The sequence below is a fragment of the Aureococcus anophagefferens genome, assembly GCF_000186865.1.
Source record: "Aureococcus anophagefferens unplaced genomic scaffold AURANscaffold_18, whole genome shotgun sequence".
Taxonomy (NCBI): Eukaryota; class Pelagophyceae; order Pelagomonadales; family Pelagomonadaceae; genus Aureococcus; species Aureococcus anophagefferens.
This window is the reverse complement of record NW_008705578.1, coordinates 604326-623451: the sequence shown is the minus strand read 5'-3', so window position 1 is coordinate 623451 and position 19126 is coordinate 604326. Positions and strand designations below refer to the sequence as shown.

Sequence of the window (19126 nt, the reverse complement as noted above, 5' to 3'; positions counted from 1 at the left end):
GTTCTCGAGCGGCGCCCGTCCTACGCCGAGGCGAAAGCAGCGGCAACGCCACACCACGCCGCGCGCGGGCTGCCCATGCGACAGGCGCTGATAAGGTGTTGTTGAACTTTTAATTGAAGCTTCAATCCCTTCTGGCTCCGATCAAGGCATGGGTATGGCGATCATGGGCAGCCCGCGGCTCCTGCTGCTCGCCAGCGTCGCCTCCGCTGGACGCGTCTATCACTTGACGGACATTCATGTCGATCCCATCTACGTCGTCAACAGCTCTACGGCTGCCTACTGCAACGGGCCCGTGATCAAGAACGCGTCGCTTCAGGCGCCCATCTTCGGTGCGCCGGTGGGCGATTGCGCGACGCCCGAGGCTTTGTACGACTCCGCCCTCGCGTTCATGGCGGACCAGCCGGCCGCGGACATGGTGCTCTTCACCGGCGATTTCACGCAGGCGGGCCTTCAGAGAGAGGCGGGCGCGGACTCCGTGTTGGACACGATCGCGGCGACGCACGAGAAGCTGCGCGCGGCGCTGCCCGGCGTGAAAGTCTACGGCGCCGTGGGCAACCACGATTCGTATCCCGGCGACGTGTTCGACTTCCCCTACGAGGCGGGCTACGGGCACTTTGCGGCCCTGTGGGACGTCGAGGGCGACGCGAAGAACGCGACGCTGCGGGGCGGCTACTTCTCCCAGCGCCACGACGACGCGCTCGTCGTCATCTCGCTGAATACCAACTACCTAAGCATGCTAAATCCGCTCGTCAAGGACAACAGCTCGGCCGCGCATCGCGCCGGCTTCGACATGATGGCGTGGTTCGGAGGCGAACTCGCCGCCGCGGAGCAGCGCGGCGACGTCGTCTACGTGCTCGGGCACATCCCGGGCGAGTCCTGGCTGCCGGCCCACAGCCTCACGTACCAGCGCTTGATGCAGCGCTACGCCGCCACCGTCAAGGGCCAGTTCTACGGCCACGACCACGAGGACTACGTGCGGCTGACGCGCGAGTGCGACGACGCGACGTGCACGGGCTCCGCGACGGGCGTCGTCTTCGTCGGCCCGTCGCTCACGGAGGGCTGGCCGAGCGAGAACCCGGCCGTGCGCGTCTACGTTACCGACGGAAACTACACCGTCGAAGACGCGCTGACCTACACCGCCGACATCCTCGAAGCCAACGAAAAGGGCGCCGCGACCTGGGTGCTCGAGTACTCGGCGAAGGACCGGCTGCGCCTCGACGACCTGTCGCCGCGGTCCTGGGAGAAGTACGTCGCCCTCCAGCTCGCGACGAACGAATCGGCGTTCGACGACCACGTCGCGCTGCGGCGCCGCGGCTACCGCGGCCCGCGGTCGCGGTCGTCCGGCGACCGCTGCGAGGCCCTCACGGACCCCTGCGCCGTGGACCTCCTCTGCAAGAGCAACTTCTTCAACGACGCGGACTACGCGTTCTGCGTCAAGAATTAAGTCCTCTCAGCTTCTTCAACGACGCGGACTACCAAAGCTGCGTCAAGAATTAAGATCATGATTTCTTCTTGCCGAAGCCCGGGAATTTCGACTTGGCCTTGGGCTTGTCCGGCGCCGCGTCCTTGGGCTTGTCCGGCGACGGCGGCGCGTCGCCCTTGGACGCGTCGTACTTGTCCTCGGCCTTCTTCTTGCCGCCGAACCAGGACTTCTTGTTCTCGGCCTTGGCCTTGGCCGCCGCCTCCTCCTTGGCCTTCTTCGACTTGTCGACGGGGCCCGTCGGGCCCTCGCCGCGCTTCGCCGCGTAAAAGTCCTTGTACCACTCGTAGAACAGGTCGAAGGTGATGATGCCCTCCAAATCCAATTTCTCTTTGATGTCGTCGACTTCGGTTTCGGGCAACCGGATCCGCAGATTCAACAAGAGCTCCTCGAGATCCGGCGACGAGATCTCGTCCATGTTGCCGATGACCATGAATTGCTCGCGGACGGCCTGCATGCCCAGGCTCTCCGTCGCGTCGGCCTGCATCGCCAGCGGCAGTTTTCCCTCGTTCGCCTTCTTGATTTCGGCCGCGTTTTTTTCCGCCGCCGTCATCTCGCCGGACTTGTCGCCGTCCTCGTCGTCGTCGTCCTTGGGCGCGTCCAGGCCCGCGTCCTCCGCGTCCTCCTTGGCCTTGCGCTCCGCCTCCTTCTTCGCCTTCAACGCCTGCGACTGCGCGAGGCTCAGGCCCTGCTCCTCCTTCCCGAAGGCCGCCTTGAGCACGCCCCTGATGACCTGCGTCGCCATGATCCAGAAGAGGACGACGATGACGAAGGAGAAGCCGACCATGCCGACCGCGCCGCACGACGGGTCGCTCTGGACCGCGGCCGCGAACTCCGCCGTGTGGGCGCCCATGATGCCGACGCCGATGAGGAACAGGTCGAGGTAGCAGGCGATGAGGTGGCCCAGGCTCGGGAAGGGCCGCATGACCGCGATCCTCCGCGGGCGGCCGCGGAACTCGAACGCGAGGTCGTACGTGTAGCCGCAGTAGCTCCAAAAAAACACGAACACGAAGAGGTAGGCCACGCAGAGGACGCGAATGAAGCTGCTCCGCAGGCCGACGCAGGGGCCGCTCGGCGTCGTCGGCATCGTGAAGAAGATGAGCTGGCCGAGCGTGATCACGAGCGCGCCGAGGAGCGCGACGGGCAGCGGGCCGATGAGGAGCACCGGCGACCAGCGCCGGATCTCCGCCTCCTTGACGAGGGGGAAGAGGGCCTTATTTTTGGCCTTGGGCGCGCAGGCGAAGAGGTTCTGCGAGATGGTGAAGGGACCGAAGGTCTTGAACACGCAGAGCAGCCCCATGACGATGGGCAGGACGATCTCTTCGACTGTTCCAATGATCGCCTCCATGTCCGGATTCCGGTACCAGACGTTGGGCATGGTCGACGAGGGTCGCGCTGCGGCCGAGGCCTACGGCCTGCTACACCGCCCCGGAGCGAACCGCACCTAACACACGCTGCCCCGACGTCCAGCGCGCAAGCTATAGCTTTAGCGGGCACACAGGGGCACCGCCGCGTGCATCGCAAACCCGCGCAGCAGCCCAATAGTTCTCAAGGTCATTGATGGGGCTCGATCGCACTTAACCCCATGGTCGCCCCCGGCCGCGCCTCGGCGGGGTCGCCGGCGCACTGGCGGAACCCCTTCGGCGCGTGGACGCCGCGCTTCCACGCCCGCGACGAGGACCCGAACGCCTCCCCTCGGGCCTCCGAGGCCGCCGACGGCGCTCCCCCGAAGCTCGTCATGGAGGGCGGCGCCTACCTCTGGGACGACTCGCCCTGGAGCAGCGCGGACCGCATCGCGTCGCTCGTCGACGGGGACCCGGGCCGCTGGCGGCGCGTCTGGCTCGAGGTCGTCGTCGACGAGGGCGTCGCGTACTTGTGCGGCTGGCGCTGGCGCGGCGGCCACGAGCTCCCGCGGCGCGTGCCGCCGGACGTCGTCGGCCGCGTCGGGGGCGACGGCTTCGCCGTGCAGATCCCGGCAAACTTCTCCCGCGAGGACGCGCCGCCGCCCCGGGGCACGGACTCGAGCCGCGACGCCGCGACGCCGCGCGCGTCGCTCTTCGACGACGCGCGGGCGACGACGCGCGCGTCGTCGCGCCTCCCGCCCCTGGGGTCCTACCGCTGCGTCGTGACGACGTCGGCGACGGGGCCCCTCGCGCTCGCCCTGCCGAGCCGCCACGAGCTCGCCGCGTGGACGGACGCGCTCGAGTTCGCGCGGTTGGGCTTCGCGGACGAGCCCGGCGACGACGACGGCGACGTGCGGAGCCGGCGCGGCCTGCTGGACCGCGTGCTCCACAGCCCCTTCGCGCGCTACCAGCTGCGGCGCTTCCTCGAGGACGAGTTCGCGCTGGAGCTCCTCGACTTCTGGGACGCGGTCGAGAACGTCCGGCGCCTCGCGGCCGCGGGCTCGGGCGCGCGCAAGTCCGCGGCGGCGTCGGTCTACGGGCGCTACGTCGAGAAGAACGCGCCGCGGCAGGTGAACATCTCGGCGTCGCTGCGGGAGCTCACGCGGCGCGAGGTCGAGGGCTGGAGCGCCGAGGCGGCGTCGAAGCTCCGGGCCGCGCGCGGCGACGGCGGCGACGACGGCGAGGCGGCGCGCGACCCGGCCGTCCCGCGCACGCTGCGGTCCCCCAAGGGCTCGCACCACTGCGTCGTCACGGAGCGCCAGTACCGCAAGCTCGAGTGGATTTTAGGCGCGTCCGAGGCCGCGGTCGCGCTCTCGACGGGCGCGAACGGCCGGCGCCTCAACAAGCTCGAGCAGCTCTTGGGCGGCCGCGAGACGGCGCTCGCCGTCGAGTCCGGCGACCTGTCGAGCAACGCGCCGGCGCCGCGCCGGTCGACGCGCGACCGCTACCGGTCCCTCAAACGCCAGTTCACGCGGACCTTCGCGTCGGCGACGTCGGCGTCGAGCCCGCCCGTGGCCATGCCGCGCAGCGCGAGCTCCCTCAGCGACGACGACACCGGTGTCGTGAGCTCGCCGCTGGCGCGGTCCGCGAGTTCGACGGCGTCGGGCGCGTCGCCGCCGCGGCGGTCGTCCGTCGGCCTCTGCCGGTCCATGCTCGTCGGCGAGGCGCGGCCGCGGTCGCGGTCCGCGAGTTCGACGCCGCGGACGCGGAGCCGGAGCCGGACGGCGACGCCCTTCGACGCGGCGCAGGTCGAGATCTTCAGCTGCCTCGAGAACGACGTCTTCGGGCGCTTCCTCGCGACGGAGCGCGGCGACTTCGCGGAGCGCGTCGTCGCCGCCATCGGCGCCGCCGACGGCGTGTTGCACAAGGGCAAGCTGCGGCGCGCGCACCCCGGGGCCCTCGTGGGCCCGCACCGCTCCGCGTACTTTGTGCTCGGCCTCCGGAGCCTCGTCTGGTACCGCTGCGAGGGCGACGCGCTGCGGCCGGGCGCGGCGCCGACGAACGAGATCTGCCTGAGCCGCATCCTCGCCGCCGACGCCTTCGAGCCGTCCGACGACGACGGCCTCGCGGACGACGACGCGGCCGCGGCGTTCGTGTTACGGGTCGCCGTGCCGAGCCGCGAGCGCGAGGACGCCCACGACGCCGAGGGGTTCGCCGGCGGCGACGCGGGCGACGGCGACGGCGACGCGCCGCCGCGCCGCGTCGAGTGGAAGCGCGCGGACGTCGTCTTCGTCGCCGCGGGCGCGCGCGACCGCGACGGCTGGGTCGGCCTCGTGCGCCGCGCCGCGGAGACCGCGCGCGCGCTGCACGCGGGCCCGGCCCACGAGGACGCCGCGGCGGCCCTGGAGGCGCTCGAGTCCGCGGCGCCGGAGGACGGCGACCTCTTCGCGCCGCGGAGGTCCGACGCGTCGCCCGAGGTCCTCGCGGACCTCGAGGCGTTCTCCGACGACGAGTCCGACTTCGCGTCCGACGACGAGAGCGTGCCCGTCGCGTCGCGGAGGGTGCGCTTCTTCGAGGAGCCGCCGTGAGTAATATGGCAGCGTGAGTAAGACGGGACTACATATGCCCGCGTCCGCATGTAAGCATGGGGAATCGGGTTGACTTACTTTCAATTGCGCGCCGCGTCGATGGCGCGTCGCGCCGCGTCGATGGCGGAAGGCGTCAGTTGCTCTCCGTGGAGGAGCTGCGGTCGAAGGACCGCTGGATGTAGGGGTCGTACTCGTCGAAGGACCCGCCGGACTGGACGTTCGTCCAATGGTGCGAGTCGCGCTTGTCGTAGAGCATGTGGTGGTGCGAGCCGTGGCGCGCGATCTTGTGGCTGTGCGCCGCCTTGGGCACGGGCTTGGACATGATGGCGTTCCACATGGCGTGGCCGCGCGCCTCGCGCTGGAGCTTCTCGTGGTGCTCCTCGATGAAGAGCGTGCGGCTCGTCTTGTGCGTGCGGTCCATCGTGTGTGGTGGTGTGGGTGGGCGGAGGTGAGGCTTGCGGGTGCTTCGAGTTTGGTCGAAGCTTGCTGGGTGTGTTTTGCTTTTTGGTGCGACGCCATTCGGGCTCCACTGCTTTTCCTGGTGTGCCGGGCAGGGAGGCCGAGTGGATACTTGCCGCACCTTGAAATTGCGCTTTGTTGCCTTGCTCTCCAGACGATGGGCGTGGCCGTGCTCGACTTGCCGTTGTTGATACGTCGTGCGGCTGGCAGGCCTTGAAATCACAACGCCGCTGACAAACTTTCTGAAGACTGCGCGACGCGAAGTCTTGCCGCACGACGTATCAACCACGGCAAGCAACAGCTCGTAGCAGCGAATGCAGCTCGACCTGCACCAGGCGGCGAAGCAGGGCGACCTGGAGACCGTGCTGCGGCTCCTGGAGGCCAAGGACGTCGACGTGAACGCGCTCGACGCCTTCGACTCGACGCCGCTCTTCTACGCCGCCCTCTGCGGGTCCCTGGAGGTCGCGGAGCTGCTGCTGGCCAACGGCGCGCGCTGCGACGCGGGGACCTTCGTCGGCGAGCGCTGCTACTACGCCGCGCTCAACGACGACATCCGCCGCGCGCTCAAAGCCTACGGCGACGTCGACTTCTCGAAGCAGCAGCGCCACGCGTACGGCAAGTTTTTGCTGCGCCTGCGGCAGGAGCGGCGCTTCCACGACGTCGCGTTCCACGACGGCGACGAGCGAATCTGTTCGGCGCCGCGCGTCGTTCTCGGCGCGCGGTCGCCGGCGCTGCGGAAGCGGTTCCTCGCCAAGTGGCGCGGCGCGGCGACGGTCCCCGCGCCGGCGAGCCGGCACCCGGACGCGCTACGGGCCGTCGTGGACTACGCGTGCTGCGGCCGCTTCGTCGCCGACGACGCGCTCGTCGGCGACGCGCTCGCGGTCGCGCGGGCGCTGGGCTTCGGGGATCTGGCGCGTTTCCTCGCGGGGACGCGCGCCGCCGCGCCGGGCAAGGCCGTCGTCTACGAAGACGAGCTGCCGTCGCTGCGCGCGTCCTTCGCGCCGCTCGCCGAGGCGGCGGCGCGCCCCGGCGCCGGCGACCCGGAGGTCGAGGCGTTCGCGCGGGACCACGGCGACGTGCCGCTGCGGTCGAACGACGGCGCGGTGTTCCGCGTGCCCGGCGCGTTCCTGCGGCTCCACTCGTCGGCGCTCGACGCGGCGTGCTCGGACCGGTGGCGGAGCGGCGGAGCGGCCATCGCGCTCGACGCGTCGGCGCGCGCGGTCGAGGCGCTCGTGCGCTGGTGCGTCTCCGGCGCGTGCGCCGACGCGCTCGCGGGCGACGCGGCGGTCGCCGCGGAGACGCTCGCGCTCGCGCACGAGCTCATGATGCCCGCGGAGCTGTCGCGCGCGGCGGCGGGCGCGCTCGCCGGGTGCCTCGAGGCCGTCGAGGACGACCGCGTCGCCGCGGCGCTCGCCGCGCTGCCCTACGCGGCCCTCGCGGGCGAGCGGGGGCGCCTCTACGACGCGGTCGTCGACGTCCTCTCGAAGCACGTCGCCGAGGCCGTCGCGTCGCCCGGCTTCCGCGACGCCGTCCTCGAGAGCGCGCGCTCGATCCAGGCGCGCCAGGCGACGGACAGCATCCCCCTCGTCGACGACATCCGCGTCGCGCTCCACGACCGCGTCAACCCCTTCGACGAGTACCGCGACGAGCCCGCGGGGACCGCCGAGGCCGCGGAGCTCGCGAAGCTCGACGGGCTGCTCGAGGAGCTGGGGCTGTCCGGGTAACGTGTGTTTTTCTTCTTCGGGGCGTGGTCTCGAGCGGTTCTTTGAAGCGAGCGCGCGCGCGCCTCGCCGCTCCCCTTTTCTACGGCCCTAGAGGAAGAGTTTAACGGCGGACACCGTCGTCGCCGCGCGTCCGGGGGACGCCCCGCGGACCCGCGGCGAGTCATTCGCGTCGCGCCTTTGCTCGTCACCGAAGCAGGGACTCCGGCACGGGCCGTTGGCTCTTCTGGAATCCCGCGACGAGCGCCTGCTTCACGTCGGCGCGGCCGCCTTGGAAGCCCGTGAGCTGCCGCGTCCCGGAGACGACTGCGCCGCGCCCGCCGGCGGACGGGTCGACGACGCGGGCGTAGCCCCATCAGCTCTTCGCCAGGGCGCCGCCCCACTCCCGGTGCGGCTCCGAGGCGGCCCCGGCCTTGGAGCGGTCCCAGGTGTTGAACGCGACGCAGACCATCTCGCCGCACGCCTCGACGATCTCCCGGGCCTCCTCCGAAAAGATGCGCCCCGCGTCCTTGCATCCGTGTCACCCGGGCCATTCGACGAAGTTGGCGAAGACGAGCTTCTTCTGCGCCGACGCCTCGGCGACGGCCTCCTCCATCGTGGTCCCGAAGCTGCGGTAGCGGAGCGTGCCGAGCTCCACGTGCTGCCGGCCGAAGGACGCCATGCTTCGAAAGCTGCGCGGCGCACAGCTCTTGCCTGAATGCGACCTGAACGTAGGACTCCCGGGAGGTCGGGTACGGGAGGCGGATTCAGCTCAGCCGAGGCTGGCCCGCATAGCCCGCACTGGAGTAAAAGTCGGCCTCGATGCTTTGTTGAAGGCCGAATCGGTGGTGTCGAGGGTGTGTAGGGGTGTGGGCTCGACCTCGGGCAGCCCCGACCGAGAGACCATGAGCGATGCCGAGTTTTTCGCGAAGATGGCCAAGGAGAAGAAGATGCTCGACGCCCTGGAAACGGGCGGCCGCAGCGACGCCGAGGAGGAGAAGCGGCGCGCGGAGCTCGAGGCGAAGCGCATCCACGAGAAGCGGAAGACGCAGCACTTCGCGCGGCTCGCGGCGTCCAACGGCGGCGGGTCGCCGCGGGACGCCATGTTCCGCAGCGGCCGCGGCGGCCGCGGGGGGCGCGGCGGCCGCGCGGCCCGCGGCCGCGCGAGCAGCTCGAACGACGACGCGAACTACGACGAGGGCTTCGTCGCGGAGAAGGACGACCACGCGACGTTCTTCGAGGAGGAGGGCGAGGACCACGCCGACGCCGCCGCCGCGCCGCCGCCGCCGGCCGCGGAGCCGCCGGCGTCGCCCGCGGAGCCCGCCGTGGAGCCACCCGCGGCGCCGCCCGCGGAGCCCGCGGATGCGCCGCCGCCCGCGCCCGCGGCCGCGCATGCGAAGGAGGCGGCGACGCGCGACGCGGCGGCGCCGACGCCGACGGCCGGCCGCGGGCGGGGCCGCGGCGGCCGCGGCGGCCGCGGCGGCCGCGGCGTCGGCCGCGGCGCGAGCGGCAAGGTCAGCAGCCGCCAGTCGAACGACTTCATCGACGACGACGACATCGGCGGGCCCGACGGCGACGCGCCGGAGCGCGCGCGCGCGGCGACGCACGAGCACACGACGAAGCACGCCGACGGCGGCCACGTGCGGAACTCGCAGCCCGCGGCGAAGAAGTCGTCGACGTTCCTCCGGGGCCTCCGGAAGCAGGTCGCGGCCGCGACGGGCATGCACCATACGTTCTCCGCGAAGAAGTAAGCGTGTTTTTGGGCCGCGGCCGTGGCCGCGGCGTGGCCGCGCGCGGCCGTGGCAGGGAACGCTTCACTTAGTCTTCAGCTTCAAACCTTGCACTTCTACTAGTAAGAGCAGCATGGTGCCCGGCGGCGCTGGGCGCGGCGCGACAGCCCGTCAGTCAGCAGCCCAGCGGTAGCCCGGCGTGTCGATGAGGAGGGCGTCGGCGGTGGTCCTGGGCGTGCTCGTGGCCGACGCGCGGGCGGCGTGGCTCACGCGCTGGGCCGAAGTCGATGGAGATTGCGTGGACGGCTGGCGACGTCTCGACGTGGCGTGCGTCGAGGACGATGTCGTCGTCGACGAGGGCCTCTGCGAATCCGAGGACCGCCCCGACGCCTTCGCGGCGTGCTCGGCGCGGATCGTGCACGTGGACGCGGCGGCCGGCGACGACGCGAACGACGGCTCCGCGGCGTCGCCGCTCGCGACGCTCGGCGCGTGCATCGACAAATTCGGCGTCGACCACAGCGCGACGAAGTGGCTGCCGGAGGAGACGGCGGAGCAGCTCGTGTGCTCGCTGCGCGGCGGGACCTACGACCGCGAGGCCGGCGCGCGCCTCGACGGCGCCGACCACGTGCTCGTGGCGCCCGCGTCGGCGGACGACGTCGTCGTCTTCGACGGCACGGACGCGGTCGGCGGCGTCGCCTGGGTCGCGCACGCGTCGCACCCCGGCGTCGTCGTCGCGGACGTCGCCGTGGCGCGTCGGGGCGAGCTCCTCGTCGGCGGTTCGGGCCTCCAGTGCGCGAACGAGAGCGCCGTGAGCGACGGCGGGCACGCGCCGAAGCTGGGCTACGGGACGGCGAGCGCGCCGTGCTTTTTGTGGGAGCCGGACGAGGCCTGGGTCGCGGGCGGGGCGGCGTTCGCCATGGACGACGCGGTCGCGTACTACGAGGCCGGCGACGCCGCGGTCAACGCGAGCGTGCCCTGGTTCTGGGTCGACGAGCGCCGCGGGCGGGTCTACGTCGACGAGGCCCGAGGGCCGCCCGACGCGAAAACGCTCCGGCGGAAGAACGCGACGCGCGGCGACGTCTTCGTCGTGGGCGACGCGTCGCACCGCGTCTTCGTCAGGGACGCCCACTTCTACGGGACCGGCTGTTGCGGCGCCGGGCCGTCGACGAAGTCCCTCGTGTCGCAGGATTTACGCGTGTCCGGGAGCCGGTTCCTCTACGCGCCGCCGACGGGCGTCCGCCTCCGGACGACGGCCCAGAGCAAGCGCGGCGGCACGCCCTTCGCGGCCTTTTTAAACAACACGGTCGAGTTCTCCGAGGCCGCGCTCTTCTACAAGGGCACGGGCTGCCGCGTCGTCGGCAACTACCTCGCCTTCAACTCCTTCGAGGCGCGGGGTGCGTACACGCTGGACAACATGGCCCAGCGGTCCGTCGTCGCGTTCAACACGCTCCTCTACAACGGCGACAAGGGCGGCCACTTCTCCTGGGCGCGCGGCCACTTCGTGTTTCGGAACCTCGTCGTCGGCCAGGACTTCCTCGGCCCGCGCTTCGACGCGGCGGTCTTCCACGCGGTCACGACCGCGCAGCGCGGGCTCGTCGTCGAGGAGAACTGGGTTTTGGGCCCGAGCCTCGTGTCCTTCGCGCGCCTCGACACGTCGAAGACGACGACTCCCGCCGGCGCCGGCTCCGACACGACGATCCGCCGCAACGTGCACCTCGGCCTCGGCCTGACGCTCAAGGGCTACAACCACACGGTCGAGCACAACACGGGGTCGCGGCTGCTCGTCGTCGAGGCCTGGGCGGAGATCGACGACCACAACTACGCGTCGCTGATCCGCTACAACGCCCACTCTGCGACCGCGAGCCGCGGGTCCACCGCGGCGCACGGCGCCATCCCGGGCCTCTCGTACCTCAACGCCTGCGGGGACGATTTGCGCGTCTGCAACCCTCGCAACGACAGCGCGCCGCCGGAGCTCGCGAGGCAGCTGCGGCCGTTGCGCGACGGCGTCCAGGCCGAGCTCGTCGAGGGCGCGTGGCCCGCCGTCGACACGTCCGGCGTCGGCGAGGGCGGCAACTTCAACGAGGCCGGCGTCGCGGACGGCGCGGAACTCCTCGGGAGCCTGCCGCCCCACGCCGTCGGGACGCCCCTCGCCGAGGGCCTCGACTTCCGCCCGTCGCCGTCGGGCCGCCTCGCGCTCGCCTGCGACGCCTGCGGCGGCGACGCCGCCTACGACGATCACCTTGGCGCCTACGCCGTCGACGACGACCTCTGGGTCCCCGGGTGCTACGCGTGCGTCCCCGGAGGAGCGTCCTCCCTGCCCCCGTTCCCGTACTCGCCGGGACCCTCTCGCGCGCCGACCGCCGCTCCGACCGCGGAGCTCACGGCCGCTCCGACCGCCGAGCCGACTGCGAAGCCCTCTCGCGCGCCGACGGCCGAGCCGACTGCGAAGCCCTCTCGCGCGCCGACGGCCGAGCCGACCGCCGAGCCGACCGCAAAGCCCTCTCGTGCGCCGACAGCCGAACCGACCGCCGAGCCGACAGAGCAGGTCGACGGCGACTGCATGGATTCCACTTCGTGGTTTTACAAGAAGAAGTCGAAGAAAGACTGCGCGTGGGTCGCCGAGAAGGGCAAGCGCTGCAAGAGCAAGGTCGCTGACGATGACGGCGTCAGTTCTCTCGACGCCTGCCCGGTGACCTGCGGCTCGGGCTGCGCGTGTGCCGATTCCACGTCGTGGTTTTACAAGAAGTCGAAGAAAGACTGCGCATGGGTCGCCAAGAAGACTAGGCGCTGCAAGAGCAAGGTCGCCGACGACGCCGATATCTCCAGCAAGGAGGCGTGCCCCGTCGCCTGCGGCAGATGTGACTGACCAATTAGCTGACCAATTAACATATCCCGCTAGTCGCTTCGTTGCGTTCGAGGCCACGAAGCAGATTGCGACGTTCACCAAGTTCATGTTGCAGTTCAAGGACTGATTCATCTTGCCACAGCCAAATCTTCTCGGCAGCAGGACACTATGGATGCTTCGCGTGGCGGCGCTGGCAGGCCAATGGCACACCTCGCCGCGCTCTGCGTTGCGCTCGCGATGCCGCGGATCGGCGCCTTCAGCGCCAAACCCGCGCTGCCGCCGGCGTTCTCCGCCGGCAGCGACGACCGCTACGCCGAGTGGCGCGTCGACGTCGGCGCCCTCGACGCGTCGCGCGGCGACCCCGCCGTGGTCGTCGGCGAGTCGCCCGGCGCGGGCCACGGCGTCTTCGCCGCGCGGCGCGTCGCCGCGGGCGAGACGCTGACGGAGTGGGTCGGGTGCATCGCGCCGACGCCGGAGACGCGGTTCGGCGAGCTCGAGCTGCAGCAGGAGTTCTACGGCGAGGGCTGGCGCGACTTCAGCCAGCGCTACGAGATCGGCCTGTCCGGGAGCGTGATCGTGGACGCGGGGGGCTCGAGCGTCGGCGGCGTCGAGGACCACGTCGTCCACGCGGACGAGTACTGCTCCGTCGACGAGGGCATGGCCGCGTGCGTCGCGCGCGCGGGCGAGATGGACTACCTGCTCCTGGGCAAGACGCGGGAGATGGGCGCCTGCGCGCGCGAGGGCGTCGCCCAGCTCATCAACGACCACAGCGCCATCCTCGCGGGCGCCGGGGGCCTCGTCGGCGACGTCGACGGGCTGCTCGTCACGGAGGGCGCCGTGCCCGTCGCCGCGGCGCGGCTCGCGCTCGGCGCGGCCGTCGACGCCTACATCGCCAACATCGGCCCGGGGAACAACGTCGCCCTCGTGCAGGCGCGCACGGGTTTGGGCACGGGCATCGCCGCGCCGCGCGTCTTCGCGGTGGCGACGCGGCCCATCGCGGCCGGCGACGAGCTCCGCTACACCTACGGCGTCGAGTGGTGGCTGTCGCAGCTGCGCCGCGCGGCGCTGGCCCAGCTCGTGTCCTGCCGGCCGTCGGCCGCGCGCGCCGCGGCGCTCGCGGACGTGATCCGCTGCATCGAACAGACGTCCGCGGAGAAGCTCGACGCCCAGGCGCGCGCCGTCGGCCGCGCGGGGTCCATGCCGCGGGGCTTCGTCACGCCCATCGAGCCCCTGCCCCCGCTCGACGACCTCATCGCGGGCGAGGACAACTGGAAGAAGGCGCTCCTCATCGAGGAGTTCGCGACGGCGACGGAGTGCCCCGTCGAGGAGCTCTACGCGGAGACGTTCGCGCCCTCGCCCTAGCGAGCGCGCGCGCCGCACCCGCCCGGGCGGCCACCGTCCGGGGGTCTAATTAGTGATGTGGTATAGTCGAGGCGCCATGTTGAACTCCAACTTGCACTCGGTTGAAGGCTCCGGCGCCGGCGACGAGCTCTTCTTCAGCTGCAGGACGAGCGCCAGCGCGTGCACCAGCAGCACCAGCAGCACCGACAGCAAGGCACGAGCGAGTCCTTCTTCCACAGCGCCAGCGCCAGCACTACCGCCAGCAACAGCAGCATCCGACATGCGCGTGGGCATCATCGGCGGCGGCATCAGCGGCCTGGCCACGGCGCGGGGCCTGCTGAAGTACGGCATCGAGTGCGTCGTCTTCGACACCGGGAAGCGCGGCGTCGGCGGCCGCTGCAGCAGCCGCCTCGGCGGCGACGGCACGAACTTCCCCGGCGCCGTGGACCACGCGGCGCAGTTCGTCGAGGTGAGCGGCAACTGCGAGGCCTTTGGCGCGTTCGTCGACGACTGCGTGGAGGACGGCGTGCTAGCACCCTGGAGCGGCTACGAGGGCGGCGACGGCCGCCGGCTCTTCGTCGGGTCCGCCGCCGAGGGCATCGGCGCGCTGCCCGCCGCGCTCGCCGAGGGCGTCGACGTGCGCCAGGACGTCTGGGTGTCGCCGAACGGCGGCGTCCGCTTCGACCGCGAGTCGAAGCGATGGGTCGCGAACAAGGAACAGTTCGACGCCGTCGTTATCGCGCACAACGGCAAGTGCGCCGAGCGCATCACGTCGAAGATCCCGTCCGTGCCCGTGCGGAACTTGTGCAAGGCGGCCTTCGGCACGAAGCCGGCGAAGGGCCGTATGACGCTGAACAGCGTCTACTCGCTGGTCTTCGAGACGCGCAAGGGCGCGCTCGACGGCGCGCCCGTCGCCCAGAAATTCGGCGACGACGCCGTCCTCGCCTTCCTCGGCAACAACGGCCGGAAGCTCGGCTGGGCGACGGAGGACGACGCGACGGAGGTCTTCACGGCGCTGAGCACGGGCGAATACGGCAAGAAGAACAAGCACCCGCAGGAGCAGCTGAAGGGCACGGACGTCGAAACGCGCGTCACGCGCGAGCTCCTCGACGCCGTCGCCGACGCCTGCGGCGCGGAGCCCCTCGAGCCGCTGCGCGCGAAGCTCCAGCTCTGGGGCGCGGCCGTGCCCCTGAACCGGTGGGCGTCGGACGCGCCCTTCGCGTGGGACGGCGCGCACAAGATCGGCGTCGTCGGCGACTGGCTCTACGCCGACCTGCCGTCGTGCGTCGAGGCGGCCTTCGCGTCCGGCGACGGGCTGGCCGCGCACCTGCGCGACGCGCCGGGCGACGACCGGGGGCTACAGGGCTCGTTCGCGGCCGCGACGTCCGACTTCTCAACGCCCCGGCGCGGCGCCGCGGCGGCCGCCGCCGCGCCCTCGAAACCGTCGACGAAGACGCCGGAGCAGAAGCGCGTCGTCAAGCTCAAGAAGGCCCTCAAGCGCATCGGCCAGCTGCGCCTCGAGGACTACGCGACGCTGAAGACGGAGCAGCGCGTCAAGATCCACGGCGAGGCCGACGTGCTCGACGAGCTGCGGACGCTGGGCGTCGACGCCGACGCGCTCCGGCTGAAGCTCCAGCCGGGCCTGCCGACCCCCATGCCCCGGTCGCGCGCGTGGTCCAAGGAGCGCGACGACGCGCGCGAGAAGCAAAAGGCCGAGGACGCGCGCAACTACCGGCCGCCGGCGAAGCGCCGCGCGTAGGCGGGGCGTCGCTCCGGGCGTTATGGGGGCGGTTTGGGCCCTGGGGGGCGGTGGGGTTCGGTGGCTCGGGGCGCGAGGGGCGCGGGGGGCGATTTGGGAGGTTGGGAGACGTTCGCATTTACCCCCGGCGCGGCTGTGGAATTCACAGACAGCAGCATCGACGCGATATCCGACCGTGCCTCGACACTCGAGTCGCCGGGCTTGGGAAGTCGCATATAGTGTGCCGCGTGGTCACCCGCGAGCCACCCCGAAGGCCTCTTAGGCCACCCAGACGCGTGCTATCGCCTCCGGTGACACCCCTCGTGCCATCGGACGCGAAAACGCCGACCGAAACCAGCCAGGCGCGCCGAGAGCGCCCTGCGCATGCCTGCGGCGGTGAAGAACCAAAACACGGCGACCCGGAGCCGCCGCTCGAGCGCCGGCGCCGCCGAGGCGGCGCCGGAGGCGCCGAAGCGGTCGCGGGGCCGGCCGAAGAAGGGCGGCGCCGCGGCCGCGGCCGCGCCGCCGGGGCCCGAGCAGCTGCCGGGCACGGTGGCGACGTACGGCGTCGTGCGCCGCGCGACGGGCGCGACGGGCGGCGGCGCCAACGGTGGGGCCATCTACGGCGAGATCGGCGCGGCGTCCTTCCAGAAGGTCGTGGACCTGCTCAAGGAGCGCTGCGGCCTCGACGAGGACAGCTACTTCCTCGACGTCGGCTCCGGCCTCGGCAAGCCGAACCTGCACGTGGCCCAGGACCCGGGCGTCGCCGTGTCCGTGGGCGTCGAGTTCGACGAGACGCGCTGGCAGCTCGGCATGCACAACCTCAACTCCGTGCACCGCGCCGCGGACCGCGGCGGCGCGCACCACGGCGTCGTCGCTCCTCCGCGAGTCGCGTTCGCGCGGCGCGACGTCGACGACTGCGCGACGCTGGACCCCTTCAGCCACGTCTACGCCTTCGACGTCGGCTTCCCGCCCGAGCTCCTGTTGAGCCTCGGGCGCAAGTTCAACGCGTCGCGGTGCGGCCACTACGTGTCCTACCAGAACCCGCGGCGCTTCCTCGGCGACTACGGCTTCCACTGCGAGCTCGAGGACCAGCTCAGCGTGTCCATGCACGGCTCCTCCGAGTCCCACACGTGCTACGTCTACCGGCGCGCCGCCGCGCCGCCGGACGCGGAGCTCCCGCGGTCCGCGCGGAAGTGCCGCCGGTCCGCCGGGTCGTCGTCGCCCCGGGGCTCCTCCACCCCGTCCGTCGACCCCGTCTTCGCCGCCGCCGTCAAGGAGGCGCAATCCAGCGACAAGGCGCGGCGCGACGCCTGCGCGGAGGCGCTCGAGGCCGCGCTCGCGGCGCGGCCGAACCGCGACCGGTCGCCGCGCGAGGAGTGGCGGCCCGGCGCGGAGAACGAGTACAAGGGCTGCGGCTACGACATGTCGACCGTGCTCAAGTGCGGCCGCACGGACGCCCAGTTCGCCGCGTCCACGGAGGTCGAGCGCGTCTGCGGCCGCGACGCGTGGATCGCCCTCGTGCCCGAGATGGTCGCCGTCTGCTTCGAGGCCGCGAAACGCGCGTTGAAGAAGTCCGAGGTGCTTTTAGAACCGCCCCTCTCGGCGGACTACATCACGGAGCGCATCGTGCTGGCGCCCGCGGACCCCGTGGGCTTCGTCGCGCGCGAGCGGCACACGTCGAAGCGCATCCAGGGCTTCGCTTTACTCTGCGAGTTCTGCACCTTCTCCAAGTCGCTGCGGTGGGACTCGTCCCACCCGGCGGCCCTCGCGGGCACCTTCGAGCACGCGGACCTCGCGACGCGGCTCCAGGAGCGCTGCGCGCGGCGCCGCGCCGCGTGGCCGCCGCGGAACTCGTCGGCGGCCGACGTCGTCGCGGCCGCGGAGAAGGTCGCGCTCGCGTCCGCGGCGTCGCGGGACCTCCACGACGTCGACGACGACGGGTCCCTGGCGATGGCTTTGGAGGCCACGGGCTGCGAGCTCCGCGCGCCCGCGGACAAGGAGTACGGCGACCAGATCGGCGTCTGGCCCGGCCTGTGCGAGGTCGCGGTCCTCGGCGCGTTGGGCTGCGGCCGGCGGCTCCTGGATCTGGCCCTCAAGGACGTGGCGGCCCTGGGCCTCGGCGGCGACGCGCCGGCGTCCGGGGACCCGCGGCCCGTGACGCACGCCGTCCTCCACGCAACCAAAGAAGCCGTCGGCTTCTACGAGCGGTGCGGCTTCAGGCGCGTCGGCGCGATCAGCCGCTTCCGGGACCGGCCCGACGTGCCCCAGCTCGCCTACCGCCACTGGACGCGGCGCGTCGACGAGGTGTCCTACATGATGGCCGCGCCCCTCGACGTCGACGACGACGGCGCCGGCGCGGCCGCGCCGCCGGCGCCCAAGCCCGCGTCGCCGCGGTCCGACGTCGCGCGGCGCCGCGCGGCGCGCGCGCACAAGCGCCTCTCGAAGCGGCGCGCCATCGAGCTCGTCCACACGGCTCTGTACAGCGACGTGCAGGCGCCGGGCGGCGCGACGGCGTTCCGCGAGTGCCTCTTGCTCGCGCTCGGCTACGCGTCGGCCGCGGGCGCGGGGCACCGGCCCCTGGCCCTCGCCGTCGGCGCGGCGCTCAACGTCTTCCGCGCCGACATCCCGGACAAGACCATCGCCATCCTCCGCGCCAAGGCGCTGCCCGAGGCCGACGACGACGACGACAGCGACCTCGACGGCGACGGCGACGACGTCTACGACGTCCTGAGCAAGCCGGGGGGCTGCTACGGCCCGGGCCTCCCCGTCGAGGTCGCCCTCGGCCGCGCGAAGAAGCGCAAGCCCGTCACGCTGCGCCTCCGGTCCGACGAGGCGCTCGCCCGCGCGGCGTGCGACGCGGACACCAAGCTCCTCCGCGTCACCCTCGCCGGCGCCGTGCCCAAGAAGCTCAAGCTCCTCGACCGGCCCATGCTCGCCTACCTCGACGTGCCCTCGCCGAAGCGCAAGAAGCTCCTCAAGCGCGCCGCCGGCGGCTCCTAGGCGGGGGGAAGCGACGCCACCAAGTAAGGGCGACTCACGCACGCGCGCTCCGGGCGACCCTCAATCGCGCTCCGGGACGAGGGGGGACGCGCGACGCTCACTCGCGCTTCGGGAGCGTCGAGAACGCGTCGAGGTGCGCGCGCGTCATCGCGCAGGGCTGGAACGCCTCGAGGGCCGCGTAGGGCGCCGCGCCGCGGATGACCGTCTCCTTCGTCGCGACGTCGACCGCGCGCCACTCGACCGTGTGGTCCAGAAGCCCCGCGGGCTCGCAGACGACGAGGAAGCACTCGCCCGACTCGAAGCCGCACGTCTCCCGGAGCGCGTCGAGGTAGCCGTCGCCCTTGACCAGGAACCCCGTGCCGAGGCAGAAGCCGAAAATGTGGTTGACGAGCATCTCCTGGTTGAGCACGAGGCAGTCGCCGTGGCCGGCCCAGCCGCGGGCGGCCTTGAGCTGCTCGACCATGGGCACGACGGGCCGGTACGCGGGGAAGCACGTGAGGATGCCCGTGACGTAGTCCTCCATCTGTTCGCAGAGATGCGGGTTGCCGGACCCCCACAGCAGCTTCGCGTTCTCCGACAGGAGCACGGTGCCGTCGAGGACGTCGAGCTTCGCGAGCTTCGCCGCGGCGGCGCCGGCGACGACGTGCCAGGAGAAGCACCAGTTGCCCGCGTAGGGGCGGTAGGCCGTCAAAAAGGGCACGCGCCTCGGGAAGAGCTGGCCGTAGACGGGCACGAGGACGAGGACGACGAAGAGAAAACCCGCGAGCCGCGCGTCGAGGTCGAGGACCGCGCGCGCGTCGAAGGCCCGCTCCCGGAAGAGGAAGACGCAAAAGTAGACGCAGGCCACGTTCCATTCGTTCACGGACGCGAACGGCAGCATGGAGATGATGTAGGCGTGG

At 71.7% G+C, this 19126-nt stretch overlaps 2 protein-coding genes across 2 annotated transcripts; both read left to right on the top strand.

The window, feature by feature from the left end:
- Positions 1 to 163: 163 nt before the first annotated feature.
- Positions 164 to 1444, top strand: AURANDRAFT_29967 (hypothetical protein; the record flags this gene model as incomplete). Its single annotated transcript, XM_009041045.1, has 1 exon — positions 164 to 1444. One exon carries the CDS (start codon positions 164 to 166, stop codon positions 1442 to 1444), a length of 1281 nt encoding a protein of 426 aa, XP_009039293.1.
- Positions 1445 to 3065: 1621 nt separating this feature from the next.
- Positions 3066 to 18267, top strand: AURANDRAFT_72086 (hypothetical protein; the record flags this gene model as incomplete). Its single annotated transcript, XM_009041046.1, has 7 exons — positions 3066 to 5384; positions 6179 to 7590; positions 8436 to 9317; positions 9511 to 11589; positions 12343 to 13488; positions 13799 to 15241; positions 15587 to 18267. 7 exons carry the CDS (start codon positions 3066 to 3068, stop codon positions 18225 to 18227), a joined length of 11922 nt encoding a protein of 3973 aa, XP_009039294.1.
- Positions 18268 to 19126: the final 859 nt, after the last annotated feature.